Below are 26,901 nucleotides of genomic sequence, written 5' to 3'. Positions count from 1 at the left end.
GTTGTGTCCCATAACATTGCAGTGTGTTGGTAGCACTTGTAGCCCCTTTCACCATTTTTAGGAGGGTAGCTAGATGTCTAGCGAACAAAAACAGTAGGCCTAAAAGTATCTTTACAAATGTTTTAATGCTTTGAGGCCTCAAGCTGCACTTTAATTTCTAATCTCCAACACGAAGTACCACGCGTCGGCCCTTCAGTCCTCGTCTCACATCTGCGAATGATCTTGACTGTGGAAGCAAGCTTAATCGTTTTCGTGGCCATCTCCATTTCTCAACCATCGGACCCACTTGACATCGGGGGCGTCGACTCCGAGGCCTCTCTCTCTGAGGTCTGTCATGACGGGGCCTCTGACTTTGTGGCCCTCCACGGCGACCCAGATGCTGATCGTTGCGTTGAGCAAGCAGCGCCACTTGCGCACGGGTCCTAACCATTGTGCTCCAGTAGGAATGTGGTTCTCCGTATTGAAAGGTCTTACCTGCCTTAGAATCTTTGACAAATTAGTGGCAGGCTTTTGACCTCAAAGGAGGTCATGTCATTTCAATTATGACATCATAGGCTCCCATTTTTATTATGACATCACAGGCTCCCATCCCACTTTCATTAGCGGGTGTGTTCAATCTGGAGTGTCAGAGTGTGCTCTGGGTGTTCGTAAATTGAGTGTTCTAGCCGAGGAGTAGGGTTGATCGAGCGTTCTGACCTCACAACGGCAGTCAAGCACCCAAGCTAACAGTGGCTAGTTTGCTCTACTTCCAGACACAAATGAGAGAATCTCATTCTGACCATTTTACTCGCCCTAGCTGAGTTGGTTAGGGTGTTATGTTGTCCAGAGCGTTGGTGACTAACTGCTGTTGACAATTTAATTGTTTTTTTTTTGCCGACGTTTACTGACACCGGCTATATTCAACGGGGTTTAAGTGTTTGTAAATGAATAAGTTATTCTGCGCTCTGGCACACAGACGAGAGTGCTCTGAAATCGGAGTAGATAGCCAGTGTGAATTTGCTAGACACTGACATATCTAGCAGGGTGTTATACTGTTTATGTTGGGGCTACTGTGCATTTGAGAGACATTAATATGTTCTGCCTCCAATAAGTTATTTGACAATATCTATATGCTTTATTCCTACTATAGGCCTACTTGACAAACAACAAACTTAGACTTATTCATTCCATTTTCTTTGACATCACATCATTCACTTCACCCAGTTTATAAATTGGCTTATTCTTCCTGTAGGAGGCGCCTTCGATGAAAACCAAGAATAAATTCGTGATTTTATGGGGAGTTTCACACTGTCCTGGGGTTTGCTGTCGCAGTTGCTGCTATTTCATTTCATATTGACAAGGATTTATCCTCCAACATGAAGCATATATTCTTATTAATTAGCATCTGTTTGTTCGTTGGTTGTGCTTCGGATGTTATAAGAGCAAGAAAAGGTAGGACAGACTTTCTCTGCAAATCTAAAGTTAAACCGTTATCCACAATTGATGAAATGCGCCTGTAGCTCAAATCAAACGAAGAGTTTTACTATAGGTATACACTACAACTACTCACAACTGGCGATTAAACATGGGTTTATGTTATTTTTTTCCTTTTCTGGATTTCATCATTGTTCCAACCAACTTTAAAAAAAAAAAATATTTGGCAAGTTTATGCGGTGTGTATTTCTAGCCTGTCTATAAGGTCAGTGTAGTATTAAACTGTATTTAGTATTAAACTGTATTTAGTATTCAATTGTGCTAATTCCGGTTGAAATGTATTAATTATATAACCACAACATTAATTATATAACCACATAACATCAATTATGATGGTATACTGATTTATTCCACGTGTTTTTTTGCCAGAAGATATTAGCAGTTATTACTCTGACAGGTTTGTGAGCCATGGAAGATAATTTTTTATTAGATTAGTCTCTTTCGTTTTCTGTTTATGAAAATTCCAGCTTTGCTTCATATTAAAGTGCTTCTACTGCTAAAATAACTTTCCATCTTACCTTCCATCTTTACTTTCCATTTTTTTTCACCCAGTGTCTGCAGTGTTCTGTTCTTTCAAGGAGAAAACATACAGTCCTGGAGACAGCTGGCATCCTTATCTGGAACCCTTTGGTTTCATGTTTTGTATGCGCTGTTCCTGCACTGAGGTACTGTACTCATAGAATTAGAGTACATCATTAGTCAGTTTTGTCACATCTGTCACCTAATATGAAACCATGTACAAGTGTACCAAAAGAAGCCCAACACTGCCCTATACTCTACTGTATCAAACTGTCAAAATCTGAGTATTGGATTGTAGGCTACTGTGTGCAAATAGGATTTAGGCTACTGGCTATACATCCTATTGGCAGTTGCTTTAAAGGGTTCTGGTGGGTGGGATTTCAAGGTATGCCCGTAAACCATGTAATGTTTCCCTCATAGACAGGCCATGTGAAATGTAACACAATTAAGTGTCCTACTCTGCGGTGTGACAACCCAGTGACTGACTCTCAGCAGTGCTGCCCTCGCTGTACAGGTAGGATCAAGCATTCTCATACAATAAGCACACACAGGCAGTACAATAAAGTTATTTAATCATTTCTATGACACCATTTGGTAAAGTAGTACCTGTGTGCTTTTATGCCATGTCTAGTCACAGGACTTCAATTGCATACACCAGTTCTATCCTTGGGGGAAAAAAGGCTAGAGGTGTGTAAAACAAAAACATCCTGCTTTGGCATTCACTTATTCATCTTGTGCTTACCATTCATTATCTGCTCAGATGAGCCTAGGATCCCAGCAGGCTTGAGAGCCCCAGTGAAGTCCTGCAGGTATAATGGAACTTTCTACCAACCAGGGGAGACCTTTGCCAACCATGACCTCTTCCCATCTCGACAAACCAACCAGTGTGTCATGTGCACATGTTCAGTAAGTCACACTCTCTCTCTTCCTCTAGTTTATGGTGTAAACCTCATCACTCTGAGAACGTAACTGGAAGTTTTTCCTCATGTCTCAGCCATAATACTGGCAGTAAGCAACTTTTTTTTTTAATTTTAGGAACTCAGTTTGGTCTCAACTTATTGTTGAGAGTTAGAATAGTAGAATACACAAGGTGCAATTTTGAAATTTGGTTGTGCATCAGCAGTTTTCTTCTTGTTATTTCAGTCACTGACAATCACTCAATTAGCCCATGTCAGCAAAACATTTTCAGATTGGTATGTTAGTCTAGTCAACTATCTAAACTAGTAGTAATCATGGTTGAATTATCGACCGGGCAAGAAAGGGTATGTGCCCACATTTCTATCCATTGGTTTTGTTAGTCACTCTCACTCAGATATCATATTAACATGGCAAAGTGTGTAGAACTGCAAGAAATTAGCTTTAAAACAGCAAAAATGTATTGGCTTTAAAACTGCACATTTCTATCTCCGCACCATGGCAAAATGTGTAGAATTGCAGGAAATTAACTTGTAAAAAAAAAGATCTCTCTGTCGTTAAGAGGGAAGCCACTAAAATGTTTTGCTCGCGAGTTGGGGGCCCCGAAACAACATTTAGCTTAGGGCACCCAAAAAGCTACGGCTGGCAATGTCTACAATCACTTCTGTTCTTCCTTCACCTTTGGCTTTCTTCCACATTCGCTTTTAGAATGGAAATATTTTCTGTGCTCTGAAAACTTGCCAGCCGCTGACCTGCTCCTCACCAGTCTCATTCCCAGATACCTGCTGTCTGGTGTGCAAAGGTGATCACATATGTTTCTTACCACAGCAGATTTTCACCCTACTTTCTATTGTTATCAAAGTCAATGTATATCCTCTTCATTTGTCTTTGATTAGATGGTGGCATTAATGGGTACTCATCGGTGGAGGATGTAGGCCAACAGCTGAACCGAGGCGTTGTAGGTGGCTTTCTGTTAATTCATTGATGGGTTTTAGTCTTGTAGATTTGTCAAACCGTAACATCCAAAACACCACACATTTGCAGAGAAGACAACAACTAATATTGAATCTTCATTTGTGGGGCATGTAAATCAAGTTTACCTGGAGTAGGAGGGGTTCCAACTCACTGGCATCGGAGCTGCACATACATCCAAAATAACCCCATAATAACTGTGTCTATTTGTCTCTGTGAATACACAAGAGGCATTCAGTGGACCAGTGTGCTGGAGAGCAGTTCCGAGGGCGGTCTGTCCGCTCTACTCCATCCACTGTCAGGGGTACTCCCAGAGGCCTGAGCCTGCCCAAGCTCCACTTCAAAGGTGCTGCAGAGACCACTGTGAATTTCCTGCTGCAGAAAAAGCACCAGAAGGGTGAGAGTTAAATGATAGCCCTACAATAATTAATCATATTAATTAATGCTATTCATCTTTTTCTTCTTCTTCTTCTTATCCTATTAATAGTAGTACTATTTTCATGGCCTAGAATAGGGAGTCACTTACCTGGTCATTGAGCAGTCAATGTATTCTAACTCTTACAGCTCCGTGATTGTTTGTTCCTATTTCTCTCAGCATGTCAGTACAGCGGCAACACCTACTCTCATGGTGATGTGTGGCACCCGGTCCTGGGGAAGGTCCTGGAGTGCATTTTGTGCACCTGTAAGGATGGCATACAGGACTGCAAACGCCTCTCATGTCCCAGCCAGTATCCATGCCAACATCCCGTTAAAACCGTGGGGAAATGCTGCAAGATTTGTCCAGGTACTGTAGCTCAGCAGAATTTACAATGCACTTCCGAAAATTAGTTTAACCATAGGTTTTGAATAATATACATTTTTAATCTCTCTGATTTCTGCCCCTAGAACATAATGCTGAGAGCAACAGGACTGACTGTTACATGAATCTTGGACATGACAATAACAACCTCTTGGTGTACAAAGTTAAGCCATCGTCAAAGGTTCACACAGAGGACACAGTTAGGATAATTGCTATTGAAAGACAAGGGACTGCTGAAGTTGAAGTGCAAGTATGGAAGACAGTAGGAGGTAATAGGAGGGGGGAAGTATTAGAGGGCACTAGCATGGCAGTGTTAATAACAAAGCTACAGCTGTGGATTACCTAACTATTCAGAATGTCACCCAATATGTATTTTCACTTTTCCCAGAAGTTTTACAATTAATGGAAACTGGGGAAGTTCTGAAGAAAGATCTTCTAGATAATCCAGATAACTACACTTTACTGGCGACATTGGATGAAGGTGAGTTTATCCATGTTTTTTGTGTTTTTTTTGTTGTTTTTGTATGCATACCTTTATTTTCCGGTAATTTAAAAGTTCTCTAGGTATAAATCTTGTAATACTTTAGTTTCTTTTAAGTAAAGCTTTTCCATTGTTTTGACAATCTGAATTGTTAGGCAATATAGCTCAATCCATTTCTAGACATAAGGTCATAGACCAACCAGACATATTGTAGACCAAAGGAAATTTCATTTCATTTCAACTGATTAAAAAATGGATGCTTCCTCTTGTCAGTGACCATCTTGTTTCCTGCTGAGGGAAAAAAAGTTATGGATTTGTACGCTTTTTGTCTGCTTTTGGATGGCAACATGTCAATTCTTTGTTCTTTTTACACAGAGACTTGGAAAAGATTCAAGGATGAAGAAGACAACCAAAAGGAATTTCCCAAGACCAGGACCTGTGAGGATGGTATCAGGGAGGTAGTGAAGTTCTTGTACCCAGACCAGCTAGAAAGCCTGTGCTCTTCTTAACTCCCATCCCCTGACTTTGACATCAATGGAAAATGCACAGCATTCATATGCATTTCATTAAACATGAAACATAGCACTGCTTATTGGTTATAGAATAACAAGCTTTTGTTTATTTTTTAAATGTCATCATAACTCATTACAATGTGATGTTCCATATTCTCAGTAACAATTAGTCAGCAGAATTGTCAACATTGTTGGTAGCATTTGGTAGTAGAAGGAACCAAAATGGAAAAAATACTTTAAATGAATTACAGTTGTATCTAATTTTTGTTTTCTGGCATACTGGAATACAGTAAAAACAGTATTATCTAAAAAATACAGGTGTACATAATAGAAAAATACACTGGGCAAATTAGACAGCCATCTGGCAATAACACCTTTATAGAGTAGACCATATTTACAATCACTTTACTGTTCTGCTAAATACTGCTGTTTGAAATTGTATGCCGAGAAATATTCATTAACATATTTATTGTAAATACAAATATGCTAACAGATGTCATTTTGAGGCAGAGCGTACAACATTGGTTTGTTTGACATGTTTGTTTGTACATTCTGTAGACATTTGAGTGTGTACTGGAAGGTCCTTGCCTGAGACGCCATGGCTTCAGTTCATTGGGCTATACTGCCCTACCAAGCAAAAAGGCAGTAACTGCTCATTTGGTTGAAAATGAGTTAATGTCATTTTTCTACATTAAATACATGCTTAAACATGTGGACAAGTATCCTGCCTCTATTGTATGGTGTTTTAGAGAAAATGGGGGTCATGTTAGCAGTTACTGCATAAAGTTACTGTGAAACCAAGGTAAATAAAAACAATTTTTCTCAGTTCCACACTATGAGCAGTTACTGCCTTTTTGCTGGTAGGGCAGTGTACATATAGGGCTTTCCTCAGAAAATGTGGGTTTGATATCTGGGCATCAGTATTTCCCTGCAACAGCAGTTGTATCTATTCTTTCATAAGAGTGGCTACATTGGTTTGCTGGATCTACTTTCTATTATGTTCTCGGAGGTGTTTATCATTATGTTTGGCCAGTTTTCTACAGACTAAGTTTCCATAGGATTATGTGTGATTTCAGTACTTGATGCATCTTTCTTCCCTTTGCACAGTGGCAAGGCATTCTTGCACGTGATTGACAAGGCTAAAAGTTGGAGCCAACCAAAAATATGATATAGTTGAGCTCTACCTGAGGCAAGAATTCCTGCACAAATCAGGCTGTTGTTATTCCTTGGACTACCCTCCAGTGAACCCAGTCGGACCAGGGGAATTTCTCCTTTATGAATTGTGCCTGTAATTTGGATTTGTGCTCCAGTGCTATAGTTTGTTTTCTCAAGGGTTGTAATGGCCTAACAGGATGAGCACAACAATAGAGCTCTGTTAATTTGATATAAATGTAGGTCATGAGTTGGAAGGACACCAACATTTTCCAATACAGAGAACTGAAGAAGAAGAGAGGGCTCAGGGAGGAATAATATTGAAAAATAAGAATACTGTTGATGGAGGACCCAGTCTTTAAAAAAAGGTATAGAGCATGGTTTCTCAAACTCAGTGTTGCCCCTCAGGTACACATTTCGTTTTTTGCCCTAGTACTACACAGTTGATTCAAATAACAAACTCATCATCAATCTTTGATGATTTGAATCAGCTGTGTAGTGCTAGGGCAAAAAACTAAACGTACACCCAGGGGGGGCCCAAGGACCAGGTTTGGAACACACTGGGATAGAGCACAACAGTAACATGCTTGTCAAATAGTTAGACACAATTAGATGATTTGCCGTATGTACAATACACCAAACCCAAGAAAAATAAATCCTTGGTCTTTAAAAATGTAGGATATTATTGGAGTGTTCTTCTATCACATCAAATAACTATTATGAAACATTAATGAGATAGTATGTCACTACTGTTCTACACACAATGAGATAGCCTGTCAATACTGTTCTACACACAATGAGATAGCATGTCACTACTGTTCTACACACAATGAGATAGCCTGTCAATACTGTTCTACACACAATGAGATAGCATGTCACTACTGTTCTACACACAATGAGATAGCATGTCACTACTGTTCTACACACAATGAGATAGTGTGTGTAGAACAGTAATGACATGCTATCTCATTGTGTGTAGAACAGTAATGACATGCTATCTCAGTGTGTGTAGAACAGTAATGACATGCTGAGATAGCATGTCATTACTGTTCTACACACAATGAAATAGCATGTCATTACTGTTCTACACACAATGAGATAGCATGTCATTACTGTTCTACACACATTGAGATAGCATGTCATTACTGTTCTACACACAATGAGATAGCATGTCATTGCTGTTCTACACACAATGAGATAGCATGTCATTACTGTTCTACACACACTGAGATAGCATGTCATTACTGTTCTACACACAATGAGATAGCATGTCATTACTGTTCTACACACAATGATATAGCCTGTCATTACTGTTCTACACACATTGAGATAGCATGTCATTACTGTTCTACACACAATGAGATAGCATGTCATTGCTGTTCTACACACAATGAGATAGCATGTCATTACTGTTCTACACACATTGAGAAGCTGGCTTATGATCACATCATCTGAAATCCATGTTCGCCTTTGAGTTGAGCTGCCCTGTGAACAGCTTGTCAAAAGGCTTGTTTAGGTCAACAGGTGTAAGATAAGCCCATTTGTCCCTGTGCCATTTTCATTGCAGTAAACAAGAGCCATACACCGAGTCCTGTCGATATGGGAACGGTGCACAGACTTGTGACTAATATCCCTCATCTGTGAACCCCAACAGTCCACTCTCTCCCTTCACAGCTACAATGACTCATTGTGTTGGCTTCACACATTGCGCCAGACATTGCTGCCCATCTCTCACTAAAGGCCTGACAAAATATTTTGAAACAGAAGCCCCTCAGTTGTAGACCTTAATAGTTTTACAATGAAGCTGTGACTTATTTCTACAGGCTGTTGGACTTGACAGTTCCTGGCAATATCTTCTTTTGAGAGGTTCAAGGTGGTCCTCTTCCATAAAGGAGGTAGATGTGCCTCTTTCCATTTCTCCATAAAAAAAAACACATATTATTTCTCTTCCAAATTGATGAATGAGAAAGTATTTGCTATATGCCAGAATGCAGTGTTATATTTAGAGGAAGTAACTTGATCCCGGATAATAACGCAATGTACAGACTCCCTTATTGTGGCAGGTCAGGTAGTGAACAGGGGTGGTGGGGCTGAAAGTTTTTGTCACATTGACATTTTTATACCTCAAAGTTCTATATTTTATTGCTGGTGGAAAATCTTGAAACTTTTCAGCATTTATATGGTCTGTTAATTTTTTGGAGGGGAACGTTTCAAATTCCCTCTAAGTAGCATTTGGCCAATTCAGCTATGCATGCTTAGTCTTGGCTCAGGCAATAGTAACAGCTGGGGGCAGTCAGTGGGTATAAATCAGGTAGTGGGGTCAGCTCTCTGTAGGAGCATGTCTACTCAACCCTGCTGCTGCCCATTGTTAGAGAATATGTCAGACCAGGGAATTCTCCCAGAATTGAAGAAACCTCACCATTTCAAGTACATTAAGGGTTTGAATCGGAGTAAGAATATTTACTACAATACTGTAATTACATCTGTAGTGTTATTGAAAAGTGTCTCAACGTGTGAGTAGCAACAATATATTATTGTATGCTACAAGATAGCTACAGTCTATGGGCCTACTGTACAACTTATTATCCAAAATGTAGCCATTTCCTGTGGATAACGGGCTACAGCGAGCCGTTAGTTGCAGTAGATGGAGGCAGGTGAGGTGAGCAAACTAAATAAATATTAGAAATATCTGTCCCTAGGCTTCTACACCATAATTATGGTGCCTCACAGAAACAGTGTTTGTGAGGAACTGAAGCATTGAAAATCAATCAAGCAGTCTTTTGATTCAAAGGGAGCCAAATTGTGTTAAGTTAATTAAGTCTGATAGATGTGTTTGCTTTCATAGCTGATTAAGGTGTTCAAGAGAACCCCTGAGTTTTTGCTTCATCAAAATACTTCCGAAATCTATTAAGGGCACTGTTTTTTACACCCTACCCCTTTCCTTAATTAAGTTGGCCCTGATCATTTCAGCTGATGATCTGGGCAGTGCCAAGAAAATATGGACAATACTGGGATTCATGTCATAAACACTTCAGTCATTACACCCTCTTTCCTGAACCCCACTGTTAGAGGTTCACATTTTTAAACACATGCTTGTGATGGAGGCATGATTGATAAACCAAGACCACGTTTCACAGGAATATTTTTGTTCGTCGCTGAAATTATTATTGTTCAAGAGAAAAACTGACAACAAATGTACAATTATGGACCATTCAATCACTCTCCCTATGATTTCATGTTAAGTGTGTGCTACAGTTTCTAAGTATACTTGTGCATCAAAAAGACTATGATGAATGGGGCCAATCTTGAATAAACTCATTTGGCACATTGATTAATGAGGAGTGTTGGTGAGGTAATCAGCTGCTTGGCCTCAGAGCCAAATGAACTGTTTCAGCCTCCCCACACAGTAGTATTCTCCTACTGTTAGGCCTCAATTTATGATCCAAAACAACAGTTGTATCTAAACATCTCTCAGGCTTGATTGCAACGATTAAGACAGATGTGGAGATACTGGCGCACCCAGATACACTGAAATTGACCCGAGGATATAAATTCCTTAAGATCCTCAGACTCCTCATTGCCTTTCCCAGCTATGTCTGCCTATGTTTTCTTTTGGACAGAGAGCAGAGCCAGGTTCTATTACATCACCAAGTCCTAAGAGCATGTGTAAAAACCTGTTTTCAATTAATCATTTTCTTTTGAAGAGTTTTTCAAGAAGAGAAAGAAAGGGATTATAAAAGTAAATTACAAGTGAATGTTTATTTGCCTTTAAAGTTGTTTGTTGATATTAATCCGGACAAGAACTCAAAATAGACAAGAACAAAAACTTTTTTTCTCTCAAACTGTTTTTCTCAAACGCAATTCACAACCACATGTTTCTCTAACATCTAGAATCAGAGAGAGAGAGATCTGTTCGATAAGGATTACTGGCAATAGGTGCCTTTACAATTTAGTCAATTGTATCAAGAGGTTGAGCAGTGGCTGTACCAGTAGTCAAATGTGTGCTGTATTTGTATAGTGGAGTATGTCTTCACATTGTAGATGTAGATCTATTACAGCATGCTTTACCTTGAGATAACTGCATACTTATGGTTTTCTGCGGACCTAAAATAAACATAAATATAACCGCAAACATTATTTTATACATTAAAACAAACAGGATGGCAATTAACCGTCTAACAACCTCCAGATGTACTCGGTAAATCATAGGATTTCATGTGATGATGACAGATAGTATTTAAACGCAACTCAACAATATTTATTATTTCTATGCATGAAATCAATCATAGATGTTTTTCTACAGGCAAGTGTTTTTTAATAACACTTCTAACTAAAATGTGCAGGTAAAATGTGCAGGTAATTTACCATGCCATATTATCTTCTGATTTCAACATGTATTTCTGCTTGTTAGAATATGAATGTAATGTATGTTAGTTGTTTTATGTGATTATTGACAGAGAATTAAGACTGCAGAAGGAATGTGCATGGCCTGCGCATGCTTACCACAGACCACACCATATCTAATGTATTCAGAGACTGGGAAGAAATCCAGTGCTGAAGGTCTGTTTGAATATAGTAATGTGGAATCACTTGATATATTTTTTTAAATGCCCACTGATTTATTCCACCTGGGTTTTAAAGTGCATTCCACATCTGCCTAGCTGGAATATAATTTAAATCGTACGGTGGGCAAGACCATGCAATCAAGGAGAAGGACAGAACAAGGGATGGACAGAGAAACCAATATGTGGAAAGAACAAGAGATGGGCAGTGATCAAGGGATGGACAGTGATCAAGGGATGGACAGTGATCAAGAGATGGGCAGTGATCAAGAGATGGGCAGTGATCAAGGGATGGGCAGTGATCAAGGGATGGGCAGTGATCAAGGGATGGGCAGTGATCAAGGGATGGACAGTGATCAAGGGATGGACAGTGATCAAGAGATGGGCAGTGATCAAGAGATGGGCAGTGATCAAGGGATGGGCAGTGATCAAGGGATGGGCAGTGATCAAGGGATGGACAGTGATCAAGAGATGGGCAGTGATCAAGAGATGGGCAGTGATCAAGGGATGGGCAGTGATCAAGGGATGGGCAGTGATCAAGGGATGGACAGTGATCAAGGGATGGGCAGTGATCAAGGGATGGACAGTGATCAAGGGATGGGCAGTGATCAAGGGATGGGCAGTGATCAAGAGATGGGCAGTGATCAAGGGATGGGCAGTGATCAAGGGATGGACAGTGATCAAGGGATGGACAGTGATCAAGGGATGGACAGTGATCAAGGGATGGGCAGTGATCAAGAGATGGGCAGTGATCAAGAGATGGGCAGTGATCAAGGGATGGGCAGTGATCAAGAGATGGGCAGTGATCAAGAGATGGGCAGTGATCAAGAGATGGGCAGTGATCAAGGGATGGGCAGTGATCAAGAGATGGGCAGTGATCAAGGGATGGGCAGTGATCAAGGGATGGGCAGTGAGTGCACATTCAGGTGGTGTGGCAACACTAAACCACAATTACAGAGTCGGAGTACTTTGTAATTGACTGTATGTTACACAGTAGAGATCTTTAATCTACGCTGATTGTATAACTAATTCTGAAATTTGTGAAATAATGTCCCTCCTTTAGCAAACGCACAGCTGACTGATACGGTGTTTTAATTTATTTCCTTGAATTGAGTTTCAATCATAAAGTCTCAGCCTGTCCGTTTTTAATAATACATAATGCTATAGGCTTCTAGACTCCGTAGAGTATATTTGATGTTGTGCTGTTGTTGGGTTCGGAAACTTCAGATCTGCAAATAAGTCATTGTGTTTTCACTTTTATTTGCCTGGTTTAATTTGTTTTGTTCACAGCTTTCACCGTGTTTCTTTGAGTATCACTTTTATCAGTCTAGATGCAGGGATTTTGACTGTTTTGTTTTATGTACCAAAAAACAAAGATTCATTAGTCCACATACCTGCATGCCCCATCCTCTCGTAAAGAGTTCTTTCCTGCTGTGTGTGATAGTGTATGAATCTCCCAGCCCTCCCTCACATGAATGTACCTTTGAAGAAACCTGGAAACAGTTTATCATGTTCCCTCATTGCATAGCCAAGTCATGGAGAGGGAACCCTGCCTCAGTTTAGACCATCCATGGCCTGTTTTTCCATTGCATGGGTTTGCTCAACAGTTGCCTTTTACTCATGAAAGCAACTCTCCTTACGGCATGGCACACGCAATGTGTTATTTTATTATTCACTAATATGATATATTACAAATGTGTAATGCCTTAGGTTGGCATCTAAAATAAGACGACTTTCATGCTCTTGACCCAGAGCACCTAAAGTAAGATTGGGGTCAGTTCAGATTTGGTAACTGTTGATTGATGAAATGAATCCAAACATACATTCCCAAAGCACATGAATGTCATTTCATCTGGTCCTGTGAAATTCAGAGACAGTTTCAATTGATAAGCCTGTCAAAGGGGCAGGGTACTATCCTGCATCAAGGGACGTTGCAAGCCGTGCGGCAAGCAATAACACGGCTGTGGCACAGGATCAGACACCAGTTGATTCCAAAGTGTGCTTCCAGAGTTAAGCCCTGCCAAAGGCAGACCATTGTGTATCAAACATAACCTGAGTGCCTCATTGTTCCAAAGTGATATCATGCATGTCAAAACCATAGGAAGCAAACCTATTACTCAAAGATACGATGCATCTAAAAGGCCACCGCTGTGTTTTCTACACCAGTGGTTCCCAAACATTATAGTCCGGTACCCCTTCAAACATTCAACCTCCAGCTGCGTATCCCCTCTAAGCACCAGGGTCAGCTGTACCCCCTCTAAGCACCAGGGTCAGCTGTACCCCCTCTAAGCACCAGGGTCAGCACACTCTCAAATGTTGTTTTTTTGCCATCATTGTAAGCCTGCCACACACACACACTATACAATAAATGTATTAAACAGAAGAATGAGTGTGAGTTTTTGTCACAACCCAGCTCGTGGGAAGTGACAAAGAGCTCTTATAGGACCAGGGCACAAATAATAATAATCAATAATTTTGCTCTTTATTTAACCATCTTACATATAAAACCTTATTTTTTAATCGAAAATTGTGAATAACTCACCACAGGTTAATGAGAAGGGTGTGCTTGAAAGGATGCACATAACTCTGCAATGTTGGGTGGTATTGGAGAGTCTCAGTCTTACATCATTTTCCACACAGTCTGTGCCTGTACTTGGTTTTCATGCTAGTGAGGGCCGAGAATCCACTCTCACATAGGTACATGGTTGCAAAGGGCATCAGTGTCTTAAAAGCTCTATTTGCCAAGGCAGGATACTCTGAGCGCAGCCCAATCCAGAAATCTGCCATTGGCTTCTGATAAAAATCTATTTTCACAGAACCGCTTGTTGCAATTTCGATGAGGCTCTCTTGTTCAGATATCGGTAAGTGGACTGGAGGCAGGGTATGAAAGGGATAACCAATCCAGTTGTTTGTGTCATCCGCTTCAGAAAAGTACCTCCGTAATTGCACACCCAATTTACTCAGGTGCTTCGCTATATCACATTTGACATTGTCCGTAAGCTTGAGTTCATTTGCACACAAAATATCATACATTGATGTAAAGACCTGTGTGTTGTCCTTGTTAATGGAGACAGAGAAGAGCTCCAACTTCTTAATCATAGCCTCAATTTTGTCCCGCACATTGAATATAGTTGTGGAGAGTCCCTGTAATCACCCAAATAGGCCAGTCGTGTAAGAAACTCATCATGCAAGAGGTCAGACAAGTGAAAATTATGGTCAGTAAAGAAAACTCTAAGCTCGTCTCTCAATTTTAAAAAACGTGTCACTACTTTTCCCCTTAATAACCAGCGCACTTCTGTATGTTGTAAAAGCGTTACATGGTCGCTGCCCATATCATTGCATAGTGCAGAAAATACGAGAGTTCAGGGGCCTTGCTTTAACAAAGTTAACCATTTTCACTGTAGTGTCCAAAACGTCTTTCAATCTGTCAGGCATTCCCTTGGCAGCAAGAGCCTCTCGGTAGATGCTGCAGTGTACCCAAGTGACGTCGGGAGCAACTGCTTGCATACTCGTTACTACTCCAATGTCTCCGTCATGTCTTTTGCACCATCAGTACAGATACCAACATGAGCAGCAGCTACATACGGACCATTAGTGGAATTCCCAGGAGAGATTAAGGGTTAATGTGATTGGATGTTAATTATTTGATATGGCTACCTATATTTGACATGGTGTTATTTCACTGAATACTAGATGGTTTAATATGATTTTTGGCAGTGAAACGAGGCTCCTCAGGTGAGAAAAAAACCTCACCCAAATGTATAGCCCCGCTGGAAAGAGCGTGCCGTACTGCGGCTGTTCAGAATCTGTTCTGGTTCCCCACAGTATGAACCCTTCAATACTTGCAGAATTGTAACCAATTTCAAACCCACAAAATAAGTGCTACAATAACATGGCAATGGTCAACTAGCTCTGACGGTACTTTACAATGTGTTGTGGATATATTTATGCCACTTTATCATATACAGTAATGTGGAAATATATTAAAAAATTGTTTGTTTTTTTAAAATAGGGAAAAAAATGACAGCATTCTTCCAAATGTTGCCGGGACATTTGATAATGTGCGTCAGTCTAGATTCTCTCCACCAGGGCCTCAAGTCCCTCAAAATGGATGTTAATCTTCTGTGTTCAGTACATTGCGAGTATGTCGGTCATTTCTTTTGAAAGAATCCCATAATAGAAGCCTGCTTAGTTGATTTATTAGAGGCTGCAACATTCTTCCTTCTCTTCTCCTCCCCTTTCTTGCCAGTTGATGGTATTGGTAGGTCTGGATTCATCTGGGATGGTTTACTTGCCTTAAAGTCATCCTCTTTCTCAGAGTAGGATTCACTCTCATAGCATTTCTCAGTCACTGGAAGGTAGACAGTTTAAAATGGTTTTGAGATGAGACATCATTAAGACATTGAGATATATATATATATATATATCTCTCTCTCTATCTCTCCATCTCTCATCTTAGCTTTAACAGACAAACTTCAAGGAGAAGAAATAGGCGTCATGTGTATGTCAGAGGCGTTATACTTAAGCAAAATGTTTACAAGAAAAAGTTTAATAGAAAAAAAAACACAAAAAAATATTTTACCAATGCACCCCTCATCCAAAAAGGTGCGCGGTTTCAAGACAGGTCTCCTCTTACAATCCGAAAGCTCCTACATGGACTGATAGGTAGATAACGATCATTACAAATTGGTGATAAAAAATAAATAAAAAAGTCTTACTAAATTATATCCTGCAACTTCAACAGTTTAGTACTTAAATAAATAAAATGTGAACGCTTACATCTGAATGAAAAATAGAAAAAAGGTTATTTCTTTTTTTGATTCAGAAGGCTTGGTGATGGGCCCCTCTGGTCTTGCAACCTTGGAGGAGAATCTGGAATAACTAACATAGAATAGTTCTGTTATTAACCATGAAACAGTTGAACTCTGAAGTCCAGTGTGAATGTCGAGGGGAGCCTGAGCAATAAGCATGCCCTCCCTTTACAGCTCATCTTACCCTCATCATCAGTACTGTCTGACTGGGGCTTCTTTATCCTCTGACGCCTGTTCTTCTCTTCACTATCGGAATGGTCAAGACGCTTGCTCTTACTACTGAAAGGAAAATATTCTGTTAAAGCATATTCTGGAAATGCCATTCAAAATACTCACCGTTCACCAAGATGACAAGGTTTCTGCGAGATGTTGGTTCTGAGCAGGGATGGAAGTTAAGCTAGCCCGCTAGCACTTTTCAGACTGGGCTAGTAGAACATGTGCCAACTAGCCCGGTGGCCAGTGAATTATTATTATTTATTTTTTACAAGTATCGCTCGGCACAGACTTTGCATACGAATAAGACCCAGGCTAGGAAAAAAAAAAACTGTCTACTAGCCCGGCTGGATGGTGACCAAAATCCTTAAGATTCATCACTGGTTCTAATATATTATACAAGCCCTGTGTCAAACAAATACTTCCTCTTATAATCACTGCAGTGCCCATGGTATTTTTAATTATGACACAAGTTGTATATTCATACAAGGACTCCTACAAGAGTTAATAATACACACCTAATATCTTTCTCAACCACAGCACCTTTTGGTAGTTCCTCCTTGACAGGAGTCTCTGCTTTAGGGACTGGGCTTGAGGGCTTCTCATCCACTGAAGAGGACATATGGGCTGCTTCTACCTCTTCCTTGATGGATTTGTCAGATGTAAGCCAGATGTGGCGGACATACAGGATTTATTTATCTTAAGAGATGTAAAGGACAATAGTGCAGTATTTACATGTGAAATTATAGAACGATATCCCCATATATGATATGTGAATGTTGAAAAACTCACTGGTTGCTTGATTCCCAAAGAAGTTACTCATAGGATTGGTATGTTCTGATAAATACCTCACCAAACTTCATATTTAACAGCAATTTCTCAATCTATTATTTTGACTGAGTCAAGTAAGAAGTGTGAAGACAGATATACCTGCTGCAGTTCCTTAGGTTCTCTTTCACAGCATCATAATCCGCACTGTACAGGGGACCACTGTCTTTCAGCACTGCCGTCTGAACACTGTACACTGACGGTCAGGCTCTGCTTCGACTTCACAACACATGACATTTATACATTCACAACACTTCATATTCATCTAGATGGAGTTAGGAAAGGAGGCAGGTGAACTGGTCATTTACCCTCCAACTGATCCTCTTGCACTAATGAAACCTTGTGACACTTAAGGGGAAAAAAGCATTGAAAAATAACCTATGTACAAACTCAGACATACCAAAACAAAGCAAGAATCCTATGTCCAACGTTGTTTCCAAATGGGCCTACTGTTTAATGTCGAGTTATGTAGGGGCATGGTGAATGAAATTGGGCATTTTGGCTTGTTCTCTTACCGTGGTATCATTCTTGACAAACTTGCCAGACACAAGGTCGGTTGCATGGAGCAGAGCTGAGCTTTCGTTCCCCTTGCGGTCCAGGTAATGATATAAATGATGTAAAACTGACCATCCTACCAATCCTCGACTTTGGGGATGTCATTTACAAAATAGCCTCCAATACCCTACTCAACAAATTGGATGCAGTCTATCACAGTGCAATCCGTTTTGTCACCAAAGCCCCATATACTACCCACCATTGCGACCTGTCCGCTCTCGTTGGCTGGCCCTCGCTTCATACTCGTCGCCAAACCCACTGGCTCCATGTCATCTACAAGACCCTGCTAGGTAAAGTCCCCCCTTATCTCAGCTCGCTGGTCACCATAGCATCTCCCACCTGTAGCACACGCTCCAGCAGGTATATCTCTCTAGTCACCCCCAAAACCAATTCTTTCTTTGGCCGCCTCTCCTTCCAGTTCTCTGCTGCGAATGACTGGAACGAACTACAAAAACTTTACTTTAAGCACCACTAGCTTTAAGCACCAACTGTCAGAGCATTTTACAGATTACTGCACCTGTACATAGCCCACCTATAATTTAGCCCAAACAACTACCTCTTTCCCAACTGTATTTAATTAATTAATTAATTTTGCACCCCATTATTTTTATTTCTACTTTGCACATTCTTCCATTACAAAACTACCATTCCAGTGTTTTACTTGCTATATTGTATTTACTTTGCCACCATGGCCTTTGTTGCCTTTACCTCCCTTCTCACCTCATTTGCTCACATTGTATATAGACTTGTTTATACTGTATTATTGACTATGTTTGTTTTACTCCATGTGTAACTCTGTGTCGTTGTATCTGTCGAACTGCTTTGCTTTATCTTGGCCAGGTAGCAATTGTAAATGAGAACTTGTTCTCAACTTGCCTACCTGGTTAAATAAAGGTGAAAAAATAATAATAAAAAAAAAAATATATATATATATAGCATTCTGAAATATACACATCATGATGGACTCGGTTGTAAAAGGCAGTTTAGGAGGTTGGATCTGGATACACATTGCTTGGTTAAGTTGACATGGACCCCAAGAGTGAGACTCAGCCATTTGTATGTCACCTGTTAGCACACAGTTTAAAACAAAGTCTTGTCAACTGAGATCTGTGGGATCCATACAAATCAAATTGTATTGGTCACATACACAAGGTTAGCAGATTTTAATGCGAGTGTAGCGAAATGTTTGTGCTTCTAGTTCCTACCCAATTTATGTAGTTTACCCTGAGACTTGCAAGCTCGATCTGGTATGTTATATTCCTATCTTCTAGGAAGGAATACTGCTCGAAGTTTCCCCCAACCGACTGTGTATTCACACAATTTCGGGACCTGATGCGGTCTTAAAACTACACTGCATCATTCGACAATAGCAAGGTGGGCAAGTAATAGCTATCTAGCGTAGCTAGCCTGAGCAGTCAGGTAGCTGACTCGAACAGCTAGTTGGATCGGTCGAGATAGATTAGTTAGCTAAGTGACTTACGATTTTATTCTGGTCGTTGACAAATTCATCAATATTATCCAAAGGTCATCCATTGTCCAATGTATGTTGCTATCTATTCAATAGCTCTTTTGCCTCCGTTTCAGGCGGGAATATACCGACGTCACTTACGGTCCTTTATTTACTTCCTGTCATGAGTGTTTGCGTGGGATATGTTCAAGAGTATCACGCTTTCAGGGTCTGTTGTATAGTATTTGTACAGAATCATAGCGACACACAAAGTTGAAGTGATGACAGGTCACCCCATATCACATTGGCACCTTGTTAGATTGTTTTACCAACTAATTTATTAAAACAGATTTTATTGATACCCCACTGAAATACAAAACTGCCATGAGCCTGGGTGACAGTGCCTCAATTTGCAAGATCCACTGTCACCTTCTTGTCAAGGTTGAATAAAGTTGAAACAGAGCTATTTAATAATGAAAGACAAACAAATGCATGATGATAATGTTATACATACACATTATGTTATACATGAACAGTTAACAGTTGTCAGTTCTCATTAACAGTTCTCATAGATGGGCTAAATAAACTCAATAGCTGATCATTCTCTGATCATTCTCTTCACCTAAATTGGAAGAAGAGTGTTTGGTTGATTGTTTAATGTTCATGCTTCATGAAAGTACTAGAGTTTGTGAATCTCTACTTGTGGTTGGTGGTCCTCTCATACTCAATATGTGTTGCTTGCTCCACTGCCTTCATGTGAACCATCTTGTACCTTTTCTTCATATCCCTCAGCAAAGTCAAAGCCTCTTCATACTCATCCTTGAAGACGCCCTTGCCTTCTAAGACGTTAGCTATGAAAGAACAGGATTACATACTTAACAAATAATATGACATGTAATAGATAGATAGATATTCACTTCCCATGTTATTGATGACAATAAAAAGAGGTTTAGTACTTAGAGGGATTTCGCTGATTGTTTTCCTCTCGTTTATTTGTATGAGCATCTCTTCAACTCTTTCTCCTCTCTGCTTTCTTGGTCTCAGAGATGGTAGATTTCCAATCTGAGAATTAAAGGTTGTTGTTGTTTTATGATTAAATATGGATGACTGACACACAACTCAACAGGTTGAAGCAGATAACACGTGACAGATCAGATCATATGACATTTTCACTAGTAGACATGTGCTTCGAATGTTATTCACATAGCTCACCTTTTTCTCCTTCACTTCATATGGCTTCTGCAGGCAATCAAGGTTAGGTTTGGAATCTCTGTAAACTAGGAGATTCTTGAGTTTTTGTTCCAACATTCTCACAGTGTGTTGTAGTCCTGTAGAACACATAAGATTACATTACTTAAGGGAGTGCAGCATTGAAATTGCCCACAATCCCGTTGACTCGTAGGAAAATCCGACTTAAATAATTCATAAAAGGGTCCTCCTCACCAACAGGCTCCACCATGTCTGGATCTGGTTTGGCATCCAATAGCAATTCAAAGCCTCTGAATTTTCCTGGAATTGCATTTGACTCATTTTTCTCCTCGATCTCTTTGACTTCTTCTGTCTCGTCAGATAGCAGATGGTATTCAGATTCATCATGTAAATCTGTCACCTGAGAATAACAAGTTAACTATTATACTCATGTCACCATACTGTACATTGGCATGTTCAACCAAAGCAAATAACTGTCCTCCGGAATATCATGAAAGAGACCATGCAAATCACCTGTGTCACAAAGAATGACTCTCCATGTTGGAAGGTATCATCTGATGATTCTATTGCATCCTCTATTGCCTCGACTCTATGAGCAGTTCCCATGGATTCCTGTTTATTTTCCTCATCCATTGCGTGTGAGGAGCGGCCAGACTTTTCTGTTGACTTTCTCTCTACTGAGAGAGGATTTGTACAGTGACCTTCAACATGCTTCTCCTCCAGAGAGCCAGGATCAAGTAAGGCAGGACTAGAAGGTTCTTCAAGGAGAATCAATAAAGGCACCTTTGTTACCTTTGGGATTTTGTTTTTTACCTGAAGAAAAAGATAAATATGAATGTTCCTCAATTAGTTTCAAAATCAAAAGTTAGTCTCTGTTAGACCCGAATGATGTAAGATGCATTGAGTTTGAAAAATATTGAAATGAAAAGTAAGACAGTGCAGTCAAAAATGTGCAGTTATATCTTACTTCCTAGTTAAATGAGTATGTGCTATGCTGAAATATGGATTAAGAATATTGCATTCAAACCTTTCGTTTTGAGTCAATACATAATATCAAAGGGGGCTTCACAACTTCTGATGTCTTTTTGCGCCTAATTCTAATACCCAACCTTTCCTGGAGAAAGTATGTCAGAAGTGGTGGGTCACCTGGATGGAAAGAAATGACAAGAAAAAAAAGTTAAAGGCCCAGTGCAATCAAACACTTTATTTCCTGTATTTTATATATATTTCCACTCTATGAGTTAGGAACAATACTGTGAATTTATGAAAATTCTGATAAATGCCGTTTTAGTGTAACAGCTGTTTGAAAAGACCGCCTGAAATTGTAGCCTGTTTTGGTGGGATGGAGTATTGGCTTTCCTGGTGACATCACCAGGCGGTAAATTAGCCAATAAGAAAGAGAGTTCCAAACCTCTCTGCCAACAGCTAGTTTTCATTTTTCCCCAACCCACTCAGACCACTCCCAGACAGTCCTAGCAAAAATGTTGCTTGAGAAATTGCTCTTTGCCAAGAAGCTATTTTTGGTTATTTTTTTACCATATTAAATTATTTGATATTGAGATTCAAATGGCTGCATTGGAACTTTAATAAAATGTCTGTGTTCATACTTAAATAGATTATTTAACAAAAGCTCAAATTCATATCTAATAAAGGCTTCAAATAAATATAGAGAGTCAACATACCACTTCTCTGTGTGGTCAGTGGGTTGGAGTGAATAACAATCTCACTGAGCATAGGAAACAGGGCCACAGACAACAGTGCTTCTTCCTCAACAATCTAGAGGCAATAATGAGACACAAGTGACTCCACTTACTCACAGTATAGTCTTCCCAAATATATTCAGACAATTTACAGACCTTGTTGTCAGCCAGATTGAGGAAACAAAGCTCTGGTAGTGGCAAACCGTATGCTCCAGAAAATTCCTCAGTGTCAAGGGATATGCGAATGGGGGAATCGTTTTTGGATTGACCACACTCATCCTATAATAGAAAGAACATGCAGAAAAAAGAGCAATAAGTTGCAAGTGTTAGTGTTATAGAGTATGAAGAAGTAATAAAAGCACAAAGAAGTGATACAAATCACCATAACAACTTTGTACCTCTGAACTGTTCTTGATATGTTCATGCTGGTGTTTCGGAACACCGGAGACAGCTAGATTTAACAAATAGTAAACACATGAATATTGTCCAAAGAAGTGTACAAGCCAGCTACGTTATTTTAAAAATATAGTATACCAACCATTCATGTATTCAGTCTCTAACCCCTCAAAGACATGGTGATTCCTGAGGTCCTGTAGGTCACAATTTTGTTTGTGAAACACCTGCTGATGTTGCAGATATCCCTTCTGTTGCAGGTTCCTCGGCAACACCTCTGGTACCTCTGAGATACGATTCCCTTGCAGGTTTAAATGCTGTAGCCTAAAATGGACATGCCATATTGCTATGGAAGTTTACAGATATATACAGTAGGTATACAGGTAGGTGTGTATTATGCACTGTAATGTATTGGAGTATTTTCTTAATTTACCATACTGTGGACAGTAAAAATAGTAACTTTATAAACAATGACTGACCTTTTCAGGTTGGCAAGGCTGCTGAAGACACCAGAGGACAGCTTATTGTCATCTAGCATCAGCACTTCAAGAGTTTGAAATCGCATGCCATTATCCTTTGCACTATTCAGTAGGAGGAAATATTATCTTATTATTCCACATACTTTCATAAAATGTCATAAAATTACTTTAAGTGTGTATTGTCCATCACTGTTTGCAGGTATTCAGTGCAAACTTGCATAAAGAGACAGAATGTAAATCTCTCTTCTTTGTAATTCTATACTGCCACCTAATGGAATGTAGGGTACTACACCATAAACTTTAAGCAGATAACAATTAACAAGAGCCACGTTTCTGAACACTTGCACAACAGGAAGCCACTCATTTCATTCCTGTCGTTAAACCCTGTTGAGTAGGAATATTTCATCAATGACTGGGTGAACTAAACCAGAAAACTGCACCTACCTACAGTAAAAAGTTGACTATTTACAATAAAAACAATTTGATTCCAGTAACATAAACTTACCATTGTGAGGGGCCATGGGGAGGGGCTGCCAGGTTGGGAGGAAGAAACTGAAGTTGATTCCCGGTGAGATGAAGGACTTTCAGACAGGGAAGTAGACCAATGGACATAATGTCATCACCAGACAAATTGTTGTAAGACAAATCCAACACCTGTGCCACATGAAATACAGTTAAACATAATTTAGTTGGGAGAGATGAAGGTAATTCCTTCTCAATCCAAGTCAGTGTAGTGATTCAATTAGAACATCTTAAAACATCTGGCTTAAACAATGAATGTATCTGCCTTTCCAATATAACTTTGCCAACATGTTAATTACAGTGCCTTGCGAAAGTATTCGGCCCCCTTGAACTTTGCGACCTTTTGCCACATTTCAGGCTTCAAAAATAAAGATATAAAACTGTATTTTTTTGTGAAGAATCAACAACAAGTGGGACACAATCACGAAGTGGAACGACATTTATTGGATATTTCAAACTTTTTCAACAAATCAAAAACTGAAAAATTGGGCGTGCAAAATTATTCAGCCCCTTTACTTTCAGTGCAGCAAACTCTCTCCAGAAGTTCAGTGAGGATCTCTGAATGATCTAATGTTGACCTAAATGACTAATGATGATAAATACAATCCACCTGTGTGTAATCAAGTCTCCGTATAAATGCACCTGCACTGTGATAGTCTCAGAGGTCCGTTAAAAGTGCAGAGAGCATCATGAAGAACGAGGAACACACCAGGCAGGTCCGAGATACTGTTGTGAAGAAGTTTAAAGCCGGATTTGGATACAAAAAGATTTCCCAAGCTTTAAACATCCCAAGGAGCACTGTGCAAGCGATAATATTGAAATGGAAGGAGTATCAGACCACTGCAAATCTACCAAGACCTGGCCGTCCCTCTAAACGTTCAGCTCATACAAGGAGAAAACTGATCAGAGATGCAGCCAAGAGGCCCATGATCACTCTGGATGAACTGCAGAGATCTACAGCTGAGGTGGGAGACTCTGTCCATAGGACAACAATCAGTCGTATATTGCACAAATCTGACCTTTATGGAAGAGTGGCAAGAAGAAAGCCATTTCTTAAAGATATCCATAAAAAGTGTTGTTTAAAGTTTGCCACAAGCCACCTGGGAGACACACCAAACATGTGGAAGAAGGTGCTCTGGTCAGATGAAACCAAAATTGAACTTTTTGGCAACAATGCAAAACGTTATGTTTGGCGTAAAAGCAACACACCTCATCACTCTGAACACACCATCCCTACTGTCAAACATGGTGGTGGCAGCATCATGGTTTGGGCCTGCTTTTCTTCAGCAGGGACAGGGAAGATGGTTAAAATTAATGGGAAGATGGATGGAGCCAAATACAGGACCATTCTGGAAGAAAACCTGATGGAGTCTGCAAAAGACCTGAGACTGGGATGGAGATTTTTCTTCCAACAAGACAATGATCCAAAACATAAAGCAAAATCTACAATGGAATGGTTCAAAAATAAACATATCCAGGTGTTAGAATGGCCAAGTCAAAGTCCAGACCTGAATCCAATCGAGAATCTGTGGAAAGAACTGAAAACTGCTGTTCACAAATGCTCTCCATCCAACCTCACTGAGCTCGAGCTGTTTTGCAAGGAGGAATGGGAAAACATTTCAGTCTCTCGATGTGCAAAACTGATAAGAGACATACCCCAAGCGACTTACAGCTGTAATCGCAGCAAAAGGTGGCGCTACAAAGTATTAACTTAAGGGGGCTGAATAATTCTGCACGCCCAATTCTTCAGTTTTTGATTTGTTAAAAAAGTTTGAAATATCCAATAAATGTCGTTCCACTTCATGATTGTGTCCCACTTGTTGTTGATTCTTCACAAAAAAAATACAGTTTTATATCTTTATGTTGGAAGCCTGAAATGTGGCAAAAGGTCGCAAAGTTCAAGGGGGCCGAATACTTTCGCAAGGCACTGTATGAGACTACAGGGTATTGTAGAACCATAGTGTCATTTTACCTCCAGGTGAGGGAAATCTTCCGCATTGAGTGTCACATTGCAGAGGCCATTCAAGGATAGCTCAAGTTCCCTCAGGGAGGGGAATTTACCAAAAGGCTCTGAAACAGAAAATCATTTTTGTTGTTTGTTACTTTTCTATTCTGTTTAAATGAACATTTATGTATAAGATGTTAAATAATAAATAAAAACACATAATTACATGATATACCTATGGTAAGACTGTTGTCAGATGCGTTGACATAAGCAACATTCTCAAAATCCAGGAAATCTTCTGTATTGATCTGTTGAAGAAAGACAAAAACGTCAAACATTACTGAACTTTATGAAGCTATGTGTCTACCTATAAACTATCTCCCATTGGAATTAAGAGTGTTTGAATTCATCCAACACTAAATTGAATGAATCGCTCAAAGAGCAAATCTTACCAAATTCAATCTCTGTTCACTGATGTCAACAGAGCACAGGTCAGATGGCTTGTCCACACAATGCAATGACAACTACAAGGCAATATAAAACAATCTCTAAATAGTTATTTTTATTAAAAGTGAGATTAAATATATTATTTCATAGATACATTGTTCATTGTTTACTGCATGGGTTTGCGATTTTCTGAAAAAGAGTTGTAAACCAAATGTGTTCTTTGCTTACCAGGAGAGGAGCATCCAATGTATAGCCAGGAATATCTGATGTCGCACACTCTTCAGCCCGTGTGCACTCAGACACAATTGAGTTTGAGGCAAAACTGTTTCCCTCTGATTTCTTAGTTCGTGTATTTTTGTATTTATGTTCCACTGCATTTCTGTGAGCAACCAGCCAGTGACCAGCCCCTAACGAATCAACAGAAAACAAGCACCATGCTGAATTATTTTATTCCAGACAGTCTTGGATAGATTAATCAAATGCCATTCGATATGCCTATCAGTGAAGTGATAAGACTACAGTGAACAGTGAATAATACTATTGCTGTTATAGAGTGGTGAATTCATACCGTTTTTTCGTTGATGAAACAATGGTCGGATTGGAAAACAATTAGCGGGGTAACTGTCTCCCACATCTAATTTGTAGAGTCCGGCTGCAGCCATTAACGTCCACTGTTACATCTACAGCAAGTACCTTTTTGTTGAGAGCTATCCAGATTATTTACACAATTTACAGCCCAAATTGACCTATTTTACCAAAACTGTTAATTTACCAGCCAGACATGAAAAAAATCACAATTTTCATGATGTGCGTACATGGATAAACATCCAATCAGTCAAGACTCCGGTATCCTAGCAACACGTCAACAAGTCGGGACTACATTCCCTCCAGCTGTTGGCAGTATAGAATGTTTTGGTCTCTTTTGCCGCCACTGACTTTCACACAACATGGGTGTATTCATTACAAC

General features: G+C 39.8%; 2 protein-coding genes and 1 long non-coding RNA gene across 10 annotated transcripts; 1 reads left to right on the top strand and 2 right to left on the bottom strand.

The window, feature by feature from the left end:
* Window positions 1-1,255: 1,255 nt before the first annotated feature.
* Window positions 1,256-7,498, top strand: LOC118374869 (chordin-like protein 2). The gene is made up of 11 exons (XM_035761344.2): window positions 1,256-1,431; window positions 2,026-2,138; window positions 2,413-2,506; window positions 2,753-2,898; window positions 3,616-3,709; window positions 3,804-3,865; window positions 4,108-4,276; window positions 4,475-4,663; window positions 4,765-4,947; window positions 5,067-5,159; window positions 5,535-7,498. The coding sequence occupies exons 1-11, from the start codon at window positions 1,356-1,358 to the stop codon at window positions 5,666-5,668; spliced, it is 1,353 nt and encodes a 450-aa protein (XP_035617237.1). The 5' UTR covers window positions 1,256-1,355; the 3' UTR covers window positions 5,669-7,498.
* A 6,369-nt stretch (window positions 7,499-13,867) lies between these two features.
* LOC118374881 (uncharacterized) lies at window positions 13,868-19,371 on the bottom strand. Of its 7 annotated transcripts, XR_004823695.2 has the most exons (7): window positions 19,273-19,371; window positions 17,340-17,456; window positions 16,928-17,108; window positions 16,381-16,472; window positions 16,165-16,266; window positions 15,968-16,043; window positions 13,868-15,736 (listed from the first exon to the last, which is right to left on the bottom strand). It is a non-coding gene; the product is annotated as an uncharacterized LOC118374881 (long non-coding RNA). The 7 variants fall into 7 exon arrangements; XR_008139059.1 differs by having other exon boundaries at window positions 16,165-16,472; XR_004823694.2 differs by having other exon boundaries at window positions 15,968-16,266.
* Window positions 19,372-19,575: 204 nt separating this feature from the next.
* xrra1 (X-ray radiation resistance associated 1) lies at window positions 19,576-26,752 on the bottom strand. 2 transcript variants are annotated; one of them, XM_035761362.2, is made up of 17 exons: window positions 26,503-26,752; window positions 26,163-26,341; window positions 25,940-26,011; window positions 25,723-25,795; window positions 25,515-25,612; window positions 23,526-23,674; window positions 23,021-23,122; window positions 22,687-22,865; window positions 22,547-22,599; window positions 22,305-22,427; window positions 22,131-22,224; window positions 21,476-21,594; window positions 20,962-21,261; window positions 20,683-20,848; window positions 20,452-20,567; window positions 20,196-20,301; window positions 19,576-20,090 (listed from the first exon to the last, which is right to left on the bottom strand). In XM_035761362.2, the coding sequence occupies exons 1-17, from the start codon at window positions 26,594-26,596 to the stop codon at window positions 19,936-19,938; spliced, it is 2,178 nt and encodes a 725-aa protein (XP_035617255.1). In that variant the 5' UTR covers window positions 26,597-26,752; the 3' UTR covers window positions 19,576-19,935. The 2 variants fall into 2 exon arrangements, with proteins under 2 accessions (XP_035617255.1, XP_035617256.1); XM_035761363.2 differs by lacking the exon at window positions 25,940-26,011.
* Between the last annotated feature and the right edge of the window lie 149 nt (window positions 26,753-26,901).

Source organism: Oncorhynchus keta, chromosome 6 (genome assembly GCF_023373465.1).
Source record: "Oncorhynchus keta strain PuntledgeMale-10-30-2019 chromosome 6, Oket_V2, whole genome shotgun sequence".
Lineage (NCBI taxonomy): Eukaryota > Metazoa > Chordata > Actinopteri > Salmoniformes > Salmonidae > Oncorhynchus > Oncorhynchus keta.
Note: the sequence above shows the minus strand (reverse complement) of the source record. Positions and strands in the feature narration are given on the sequence as shown.